The sequence below is a fragment of the Pyxicephalus adspersus genome, chromosome 3, assembly GCF_032062135.1.
Source record: "Pyxicephalus adspersus chromosome 3, UCB_Pads_2.0, whole genome shotgun sequence".
Lineage (NCBI taxonomy): Eukaryota > Metazoa > Chordata > Amphibia > Anura > Pyxicephalidae > Pyxicephalus > Pyxicephalus adspersus.
The window spans coordinates 111,236,463-111,248,482 of record NC_092860.1 but is presented as its reverse complement, the minus strand read 5'-3'; the positions used below and the strand labels follow the sequence as shown (position 1 = coordinate 111,248,482).

Sequence of the window (12,020 nt, the reverse complement as noted above, 5' to 3'; positions counted from 1 at the left end):
AAAGACATACGAATCCATGTAGGTAATTTTAAAATTAACTAATCAGAACACAAGTGGAATGTTTGTGGTGACCTGAAGGTGGTGGCACTCCTTCTTGGCCTGTAATTGGGATATACAAAATAAATGTGCTTTCTGTGACTGTGGAACAGTCGTGATAACAGCAACCATTACAAAGTGAAAGAAAGGCCACCCAGACCTGAACACACAGTTGGCCAGTACAACGTGAAACATAAATCACTCATTGATCCACAGAAAGCTTATCTTCCCGCCACTTCATAATAAACTTAGATTAATGAATTTCTTTGTTGCAATGGATTGTGATAGTATGGGTTTTCAGTATCTGAAGGACAAGTTTGGAAAAGTTATAACAGATCTCAAACTAAAAAGCAGGCATTTTTGTTGGTCCCCAAATCCGCAATTTGATGCGTGATGCCACATTCAGAGACAAACTCAATCAACTTGAACTTGCTGCTTGGGATTCATTTGTGCTAGCTGCACAAAACTTTCTGGGCAACCAGCGAGCTGAAAACCATGCTGAACTCGTGAACAACATGCTAACAGCTTTACATCGACTTGGCTGCTGAATGTCACTTAAAATTCATTTCTTACATTGCCATCTGGACTTCTTCCCACAAAATTTGTGTGATGTGAGTGATGAACAAGGGGAGAGGTTCCACCAGCACATTTCTGTTATGGAAACAAGATATCAAGTCCGGTGCAAACCCAACATGATGGGCGACTACTACAGGTTTCTGCAACAGGAGACAGCCGAGAGACACGCAAAAACAAGTGCCTGAAACACTTCTGAAGTGTACATGTGTGTTGAACAAGGGGAATTATGTGTATTGTATATGTTTTTTTTATACATTGTATATGTTGTTATTGTATATGTTGTTGCAACATAAAACTAAGTTTTGGCAATGTCATGGGACTAGGAGGCAAAATTTTGTTATGTATCGAGATTACATCGTAACTGCGGAACCAGAGAGTGTAGCTCATCGCGTCTATATGCCTAATTAACCCAAGATCCTGACATCCTAGGCAGAATCGGACTTCAGATTTGGATTCAGCACACTTAATTTAGTATAGGACACATGGATTAAACCAAGTAGCAGGCAATATTTATTTTTTTTGTGATGCAGTGTATACACTATTTATTCCACCATTATATGCTATTCACTATTTATTCAACTATTATATCAGTTCCCTGCCAGAAGAATTTCTACCACCACAAAAATAATATAAAGATATAAAATACATGGCTTTTCGGTTTCTGTGCTCGCCTATTTCCTAGCACACTTTTAACAAAGTTACTTTTTAGCCCTTATTCGTCATTTCCACCAAATACACTGCAAACACAACTCAGATGCTGATAAGCAGTCATGGAAAGAAAAGATAAATTTTAACACGAGCTTTGCAGAATTGCTTTTGTAAAATGCAAATCTGACCATAAAAAGAAGGCCTTGACTCTATAATTTAGATAGTGGATGCCCACAAGGAAGTTTGCCTCATTATTTTGCACTTAACATAAAACAAAGTTAACCTGAAAAACCGTAGCGCTATGTGAATGTAAAAATGCCAACACAGAAGCAGTGTGGATACATTAACTTGCATCAAGCTCCAGATTTATTCACTTACTGTATGCTGCTAAAATGTCACTAAGTTGCATAGCAGATTGAAAGAATATAAATATAAATATCAAATATATTCATGTTGACTGAATTCTTATATTAATGCTAAATAAACATAAGAACATTGGAAAACTACACAGAGTCAGAGGCAATGAGTACTGCATTGTACCCAAACCCTAACAAATATTAGTTAAATGCATGTGCTAAAATTAACTTGTACTGCACTGTAACATTTTTGGAACACTAAAACCTGGAAAACATGGAATTTATTATTGAGCATGTCCAAGGTCCCCTCTATCTTTGGGCCTGATTTATTAATGTTCTCCAAGGCTGGAGAGGATACACTTCCATCAGTGAGCCTGGGTGATCCAGTAAACCTGGAATGGATCTGGTCCAGGATTGAAAACGTTTTGCTAACAAATTTGCTAACAAATGGCAAATGATTTTAAGAAACCCATTCCAGATTTGTTGGATCACCCAGGTTCACTGATTAAAATTTATCCCTTCCAGCCTTGGGGAGCTTTATTAAATCAGACTCTTTGAGAGGCACTCCTTTACACTGACTTTCCATTTTTACTGATGGGGTCCTCACAGTCACTCTAAAGCCCAATATGGTGAAAACCAAATTAAATCTATTGAAACAACAAGCTACAAAGAACCACCAACTAAACAAACCAACCTAAAAACACAATAAAGACAATTTATTTATAATAAACTTGTGAGCACATTGTGAAAAGTTAAACAGGGTGGCAAACGTAAAAACATGACATCACCGTAGAACTTCCTTAGTTTCACACTATCAGTGTAGAAAAACCAGTTTAATAAGAGAGAAGTGAGTCAGCAAACACCACAAGTTTGGTAAACGTTGGATTTGTGACTCCACAGTCTCACACTTCCATTGCAGTACATATTTTCTGTATTGCTGACTATTCACGGTGTACAATAAAACAACAGAATGATGACATACATGTTCATATTAAACAAGGCAATGCTATGAGAAAATAAAACAATAAAAGGATTTCTAAAAAAAAACTTTGACTAATGTTATATCACAGATAAAAATAAAAAGCAGACTGGTAGGTAAAAGTTGCTAAGCTTCATACCTAAAGAGAGTTTGTGTCACTAATGGCAAGAGTATGATGAAGTTTCATAACTGATTCTGCAAGATGAACCATAAAGTTGTTTATTTCATTCAGACCACTGTGTGGAGAACTATTAGCTAAAGGATTATGGTTTCTAAAGCCCAGCTTAATGCTAATACATTCCAGATACATTCAAACAGAAGGTGTGAGTTGTACAATTTTTTTTCTTAAGAAAGCAGTGACAACCTAAATCTTAATAAACTGACCTGTACCAGAATGCTGTAGAGCTGAAACCTTGCTCTTTGTGTGAAAGCAGCAGTCTCACTGCAGAGGTCTGACATATCGCTCTGACTCAGTAAGAGATATCTTGCTAAACTCATTGTCCTTGCTGATTATAGATCTGATTCAGCATCTAGAATGTAAAACCTCTGCAGAAACACAACTGCGTTCACGCAGAGAACAAGGGCTTTTCCGCTCAGGTTGAGGCTGCTTTCTAAAGAAACCAAAAACTTTGCACACTTTATGCATATAAAATGTATTTAGCATATTTAGGTTAAAAGCTCAAACTGGGCTTTAATGTGATTGGTATGTCATAAGGATAACTACCACCTCTCCAGATGTTTTGGGATGCACTGCCCATATACTTCAGCACATATGACATCTTCATGACATATCCCAAACATGGGAATAATGCATTGTGATTTTATTTTATTTTTTTTGAGTACTAAAAAACTTGGGAAAACTCACACCTGAATGAGTATTCAGGGTCATTTTAAACTTCTGAATTTTCGATTTTGACCTGAACAAAAATGAAGCTTAACCCATGCCTCGCATATTGCATATTATGGCAAGCACAGAGCAAGGAAATGTAATACTTTCATTAATATACAGCAGGAGTAATCAGAATTAAACACGTCAACATTTTTTTCAGTAAATTTATTTTTAATGGTGCTATTGACATGAAGTTTACACCAGATGTCGGTAACAACTCAAGTAATCCATACATACAAAGAAGTCAAAACAAATTTAGGTGTAATAAAGTGGAACGACACAGAATAAATATTGAACACATGAAGAAAAGGAGGTGCAAAAAATCCATGGAAAGCCAAAAAACCTGCTGGAATCTGTCAGTGTTTACAAAAGAATCCTGCCCCCGATCAGTGCAAACTAATATCAACTGGTTTAGTCCTAATTGATGGACTCTAAAAAGGTTTCTCTTTACCAACGTATCACACAAGAAGAATCCTATGATAGATAAAAGCAAAGAGGCACTGGTTAGAGACGTATTTCTGAGCTTCTGAATGTTCCAGTGAGCACCACTGGGGCCGTACCATGGAAGGGAAAAAATATAATTTCACCCTAAACCGGACACGATCAGGTGCTCCCCTCAAGATTTTGGACAGAAGAATAAAAAGAATAATCCAAGAGCCAACAATCACTTGCAGAGAACTTTAGAAAGACCTGGAATTAGCAGGTACAGTTGTTTTAAAGAAAACAATGAAGTAATGAACTTATCAGAATGGCCTCTATGAATGTTCACCGCACAAGACTCCACTGCTCAAGAAAAGGCTTGTTGAAGCTTGTTTAAAGCCAGAGCTTTAAAGAATATATACTGGGAGAATATAGTCTGGTCAGATGAGAGTCATTGCACACAAAATGTTTGGAGAAATGGCACTGCACATCACCCAAAAACCACCATACCGGGAATACCGAAATACAGTAGCAAGGACATTCTTGATTAGAATCTTGATAAGGATGCTGAAAAAGAAACAAGGGTTGACATTTCAGCAAGACGATGATTCCAAATATACACCCAAGGAAACTCAATCTTCTATGAACTCTGATTTTAAGACCGCTTGTGTAGAAGACTGGGTCATAATCACACCCGAGCAATGCAGTGACTAGTTTCTTCATACAGTGAGCGTGTTCAATACTTCCCTGTCACATTCCACTATATTACACAACTTAACTTTATGGACGTATTGGTTTTGATTTATTTGTACTTGTGGATTACTTGGGTTGTTACCGACATCTGACATTTTATGTCAATAGCCCACTTAGAAATATACTTTTATGTGTTCGATACTTATTTTCCCCACTGTATTGACATTTTTTCAGAATATGCTTCCTGTAGTCTGTTTGCATTAAATGCAATATCCACAAGATTTAATGGCAGTACATGTAAAATGCATAGCACAAATTGTAATCCATAAAGAAGAAAAATTTAAATCATACAAAAATTGCACCACAACACAATGGAATCTAAATGCATGTGATTAGGCTCAGTAATGTAAACATGACCCTAATGGAGTTACAGAGCAAACTAGAATATTGTTCTCATCGTCACAATTATTTTCCAACAGAAAAACATTCTGACCAGTCATGGATCTTGGATCATGGAATGAGTAAAATATACAAAAAAAAGAGAATTGTAAATGTTAAACCATGACTGTCAAAACAATTTCTAAGCAGTTGTTGTTTAGGAGTTGCTTTGACAACCCAATTAACATGCTAATTACTCTAAATAAAACCTTTCTATTTTTATAACAAATCTTATTTTAGACTCAGTGAAGTCCTCACTGGGTCTCCAAGCTTCTCTATACAATGACTTCTGATACAATGCTTCCTAAAAACATCACTACACTCCTCTCAGGAGCCCTCAGCCTTGATGCAAGCAACTTACTGGTTCTTGATTTTAGTCTGGAGAAGTCGGCAGCCCAAAGAAGAATGCATTTGCATGCAAACCAACTTCGGTAATGCAAACATATGATGCTTAGCCATGATGATTGAAAAAAGTCGTGGGCCAGGTTCTGGGCTAGATGTAGCAGAACGTTGTCCAACCAGGAAATAATGGTGCCATTGTGCAGTGCAAAGTTACAAAGTACAATGAAATCAGAGGAAGCATTTCCACAAATGTGCAATACTGAAGGCAAGGTTGTGGATCATCTTTAGCTCTTCTATGCAACCACTGGGTAGATTCTGTCTTGAAAGTGTACTGTCCAGCCCAACCAACAAAGACCTTCATGAGATCTCCCACACAGAAGATGCCTAAAGCTATGGCTTTCATTGACTGATTTTGTACAGCATTAGGATACATAGCAATATAAAAGCTTTAATATAGACATGAATACACACTATTTATGATCTATACAGTGTACATTTTGTAGGTCTCACTGGTGATCTAGGACAGTGGTCACCAACCTTTTCGAATCTAGGGACCACTAAATGCACGGTTTCCGGACCACACATGCGCGGGGAGCCGTGTGTCACTCAAAGGGGAAGAAACTTCCTTCTCCTGACCCCGCTGGGGGGCAGACCGGCCAGAGCTATGGACCACCAAAATTTTCTCACTGACCACCGGTTGGGGTGTGCTGATCTAAGAAATCAGTGGCTGGATTTACTCTTTTGCATTGAGCTAGCACATGTTATGTACATTGATGCAATGCAGCACACCACAAATGAGATGTCACAATTGAAATTTTAATTATTAAATATGTTGTAGTGGAAAGCTCTATAACGATTTGCATATTTAAAATTCAGCAGGACGAGAGTAGAATTGCTGGGGAATTAAGTTTTATCATGCATGGTCATTATTGAGATAAACCAGAAAAATAGGAATGAATGTGTCAGCATCACAAAACTGCTTCCACTGCTAAATGAACACAAGCAGACATCCAATCTAGAAATAGTAAAGAATGTTACAATTCTTCTTGTAAGAGTTTAATTGAAACCAGTCTTACTTTAAAGAAGAATAATAAAACTAATTTTTAAGGCACATTCACACTTTTGCCCTTTCAGTGTTTTTATTAGTTTTAGGGCTGCATGGTCTTATTAATTTCCATAGAAGCATAACCCATACAAAAATAAGGTATGACACTGTAACACACCAAAAATGCATTTTAAAAGTGCATGTGTACATGTGAATTGAGAATAACAGACTGATTTTCTAGGCTAAGAGCACAGCTGGCACAAGAAAAGGCAGATGGTGAGGGGGAAGAATCTTGTTGTTACTCAGCATGAAGTACTGTACAAGCAGTACAGAGGATGCTTCTAAATTATACAGCGGTGTGATATGGTCCTCCCTGTCCTCCATTTTTCTGACTATCAGTTTTTGCAATATAGCAGAACTCTGATTTTAGTGTCTTACATCAAGACAACATACCATGACCTAAAAATACCATCATACTATATTATTAGCTGCCTCCAGGAGCAGACAGCCAAAATAGTCATGTTGTTAGGACAGATAAAACAGTAAAAAAATAAGAAAAGATACTAATAAATTGTAATGAGAAGTTGTGTGAGCTGCTCTACAACTTCTCAATTGAGCTCTCATTTTTAAGAAAACAAAAGGACACATTTTTGAGGAGCAGGGAGAATTAAGAGATTTGGGGACTGCACAGTTTATATTGGGGAGACCCGGAGGTGTGTAGTGTACTGTAAAGAGGTATGTTAAAGCCAAGGATCTGAATCATTCTAATAGATCAGATATTGCCCATGGTTGGCACCTTTGGTTACCAGTCATAAACTACTAACATCTTCTTTTTAAAGTAGACTTGAAAAGTATAAATCCTAAACATCTTTTAACATTTCTGCTAAACTTACCTGCAAATGTGTTGGCCTGACTTAATAAATCAGTACAAGCATGCATGTCAGCAAAAGCTCGAATTCCCAAGCAGTTGGAAGGGTGTAGCTGGGACTCCAAAAACTCACAGCAGGTTTTCCTCACATCTTGAAGTTGCAGGAGACTGGCTGCTGGAAGTAAAACCTGCAAAGATAAAAGAAACATGTTAGAAATCACATGATCAAGAATGGTTTTGGCTATTCAGACTGGCAGTGAGGTTGTGGTGTGGTTAAAACATCCTCATAATTTTTTATCACTGCCTACAAGTATCGTGCACCTGTGGCAACCCAACAGGAAATGAATGGGGAAAGCAATAAGAGGTTTAGTACTAAAATGTTATTTTAGGAACCAGCGTTGGATTGCAATGTGGGCAACCAGCAAGGTACCAGCCAACTGGGAGCTTGTTCCCACAGTGGGTCTGAACCTGCCTGAACGCTTGTAATTAACGAGTTCTTGTATACTTTGCTCCACAAAAACTTAAAAATTTAGGAAGCTTTAGTGGAATGGCCAAGATTTTAACAATTGATTAAGAAAATGCATTAAATAAAATACCAAAAAAACATAAATGAGGTCAGGATAAAAAAACTTTTTTTTTTTTCCTCTGGATCCAACTAAAGGATGTCTGTGTTTTTCTCACTCTAACTAGGTTATGATCTTCGGAGGGTGCATAGAGCTGATAGAACAATTAGTGTGTAAACAACATCCATTTTTATCAAGTAAAATATTGTTTTCTTGCTTGTTATTTATATCCTAATGCTGATGATCTCCATTATTCTCCTTCAGTCACTGTCTCTCTATATGCTCCAGTGTTGGCTGCATATTATTGCTCCAAACCAACTTCCAAAAAAGAAAAAACTTAAAGCTATGTTTTAACTCAAATAGTTTTTTTTTTGCTGCAGGCTAGCAGGTAAACCTGTTGGGAAATGTATGTATTGTTTGTTCTGTGAAAAGCCCCTTCACATGTGTACTTGCCTTTAGAAGCTAGTTATATATTGTTTACAGAAGTTTCCATTTTTACTTTGCTTATTTGGTGAGGGACATGCTAGAGGGGTTTAGCTGAAATTGTCATGTGCTGGTGTGAGTGCTAGGAAACACAGGTAGAAGAGGTTGTATGTCTTTCATATATATTTGCAATTGTATGAAACTTGTTGACAGAGCATTATTTTATTTTTTTTGTAGGGTAACTGGTAGGTGTGTAGGAAAAAGTTTGTATTGTTTGACCAAAATAGGTGCATGGACAAGGATGGACACATACAAAACATCCCTAATCACACTTTTACTTTGTAACTACATTGCGTATCACAATTTTGGGTTTTGACCTAATCTCCGTATGCATGGGTTTTCCCCCACATCAAAACAAATCAGTAGATTGAGTTGATTCTACCCAAAATCAGTAGATTGAGTTGATTCCACCCAAATTTCCCTAAAACTGTGTTAATAACATCAGATTGTAAGCTCCCTTGAGAGGCAGCAACATGACCTTGGACTTTTTGAAGCAAAACAAAACCCATGTGACCCACCTATCTGTGTTCCATCACAGGACACTACCTTTATCCTTCCCTTTTTTTATCCCAAAGATGATTTTGGCTATATTAATTAGCCGTGCCAGGATAAAGTAACTCCTGCAAAGGCACTCAGGAGTTTATACATCCCTGGCATGTTCTGGGGAAGGCAAGTGCAGTTTCCCTGACAACAAAAGCTGACGCTGCACCTGCACAGTTCATGTTTGACATCTCTTTTTAAACTGACCAAAAGTAATTGGACAATTGACTCCAACCCTAGTAATTAGAGATTTATTCTCCCCAATCTAGGTATGGTTTGTAGTATCACCAACTCCTAGGAAATTTAAACCAAGCGGTTCTTGAACACCTATTGAAGATGGATTTAGGAAAGCAGCATTTTCTGGCATAAAACAATGATCTAATAATGATACATTAGATCTATACAAGGTCCAGCAGATTAGGTACATATAGCACTTGAGTCATCTACATGCTCTCAACATTGTGATATGGAACGCAAGACACATTTTTCCATATTGCTTCTTCAGAGGATGACAAGGCTTTTGTAGGGAGGGGTGCCGTTGTAGAACTGCAAAAAAGGTTTCTCCAATTACCTTTGTAAATCAAAGAAAATAACTCTGATGAAAAAAAAAACTGTTTCCATAGGCTAGGTACACAGTTTAATGTGCAATAGTTCTCATATGATAATTGGCTCAGGGACGAAATTGGACAAGAATCTTGTGTGTGTACAGCACTCGTCGTCCATCATCCGAACGACCGTCCTGGCGGATCAATGGACAACGAACGATCATAATGCAAGTGAAGGGGAGAGAGTGCAGCGGGGTGCTGCTCCATCGTTCCCTCCCTCCCCTCTCTATAGAGCAGAACCGTGTTGTATGTACAGCACTCATTCATGCATCGTGCAGTCGTTATTCATTGGAAAGGATAGTGAAAGATCCTTTCCAACGACAATTATTGCATGTGTGTACATAGCCTAATGGTCAGGTTTGGCAGGACAAGGGTTAATGTTACAGCTGCATTTTTTTTTTTTTTACTAAGCAGCAACCAAACCTGCTGCTAAAACTGCTACTACTTTAGAGCTCCTACAGGAGAAAGTGTTATAGTCTGGTAGGGCAGGGCTAATGCAGGAGCATCTGTTGTTACCATAACAGCAAGGTGCGGCTGCTGCTATGGTGGGCATTTAATCTCTCACCAAAAAAAGACAGTAAGATTGGTTTATAATGATAGTGAACTATGAATATTTCCCTCACCACTCAGGTGGCAATGGACCAATGGTCGATGTAAGGAATACTCTATAGAGAAAATGTAACAATCCCTTAAGTTTCCAGAAGTTTGAAAAACCCTTCATTATTTTCTCTTAAGAATAAAACCCTTTGTGATCTTAAACAAGTAAGATCATAGCCCCATCTAGTTAACCACATGGCTAATAATTTCAGAAAGATGAGTGTCACAACATCAATGTCAATATTCCACAGTTGGATTACTGTTATTATTTTTATCTGGGAAACAATATGAGTCAGCACTTACAAAGAATGCAGGAGTGCCAAGAACAACTCCCAACACAAACAGAACGCCAATAAACCAGATTCCCTGTTATTATAATAAACATGGATGAGAGAAGACAACAATCGGCTGAATGCATAACCCTCAATTTGTAAAAAAAAAAAAAAAAAAATAATAATAATAATGGAGAAATGCAATGGTACTCCAGTTCTCAGGTAAAATATAAATAAATGATGGCACATAGAACAAATCCCTTCTTGGACCACCTTTTCAACCACAAATTGTGGACAAGCTCAGTAAAATGAACTGGAGTATAAATATTTTGTGCTGACCACTTTTGTTCAGCCCTTGGAAGAAGCCTACCAACTTAAATACTCTTTACATACTGTTTCCAGATCAAAGACAAACTCTGCAGACTTTTCAAGGTTTTTGACTGCATGGGTCATTACACCAATTTAATCTTGAATCTAACATTACTGTTAGATTCCAGATTAAATTAAACCCTCATCCTTTTGATAACTGTATGAATAGGAGGGTGGAGGGCAGGCCCAATAAAACGTCTGAAGTGGGAAAGGGATGGGTCCCACTCCCCCATACTGCACACACAGACATTTCTTTTAATTAGGATTTCCCTCCCCGAGTTTCTCCATAAGAGATTTGGGATTGTCCACAATTGGGATGTTTTTGGCTACCAGGGACCTCCCCTTGTGCTTTCCTTTGTTTTTGTTCTTTTTAAGATGTACCAAGCATCATTCTCCTAGAGGTGGCACTGTACCCCACATGGATCATGAGTCTTCCAATGACCAAAAGGAAAAGGACATACCGGTAGCTTTTGTGTATGAGACAATATTTGTGCATGTTTAGACATTATAATGTTAAGTGCTGAAAAGGTAATAAGATTGTGTTCTTGACAGACCTAAGTATATGTGTGTATTGCAAGCATATGCAAAATTCTAAATCCCTGGTGTTTTGTTTTTAAGCTTTCGATAAATAGTAAGTGGGAAACAAAAACCAGTGCAAAGTTATGTTGCCCATACAAAACAACTGCCATCTTGGGAAAAAAAGAAGCAGAAGGACTTGGATCGCTATGGGCACCATAATTATGGCCAGGCTGGGGGTAACAGAATAGAGGCTTTTACAAAAAAGGTTCTATGTTGACCAAAACGGGGCCATCTCTACACTGACTAACAATTTAAGGGACGACTTTGACAATTGCGAACAATGCAAGGGGTAAGTACAATTACTGGCTGCTTGTGTTCCTTTTCCAACCATTACTATTTAATTACATATAAAAAAAATCAATTATTGTCTATTCTTGTATTTTAAAGTCTCCGTGATCTACTCATTATGCTAATGTACCATGAGATGACAGGTCTCTTCATGGTAAAAAGATTGAGACAGGTTGCAAACTTATACCAGGCTTTGTGGTATTTTAATGAACCTGTCTAACATAACACAGTAAATAAAGCATTGATGAGTGTTTAAATAGTACAGAGTGATGGAGAAAAAAAAAACATGGTTTGAATCTGCCAGCAGGGGCATTGATAGGAGCAGACTTATTACTCATATCATGACTTTTATAGTTCATTTATAATTTCTGCTAGTTGAACTGTTAAGTCTGAGTCATCACTCAATCGTAAAGACATAACATCTGTGGGTGAAT

The 12,020-nt window shown here is 37.6% G+C and overlaps 1 protein-coding gene across 1 annotated transcript in view; it reads right to left on the bottom strand.

The window, feature by feature from the left end:
• KLHL2 (kelch like family member 2) overlaps positions 1-12,020 on the bottom strand; it is a 56,685-nt gene that overhangs the window by 24,813 nt on the left and 19,852 nt on the right. Inside the window, exon 5 of the mRNA XM_072406843.1 lies at positions 7,316-7,478. Within this exon, the coding sequence (XP_072262944.1) occupies positions 7,316-7,478 (163 nt within the window). The remainder of the gene's footprint in view (positions 1-7,315; positions 7,479-12,020) is intronic.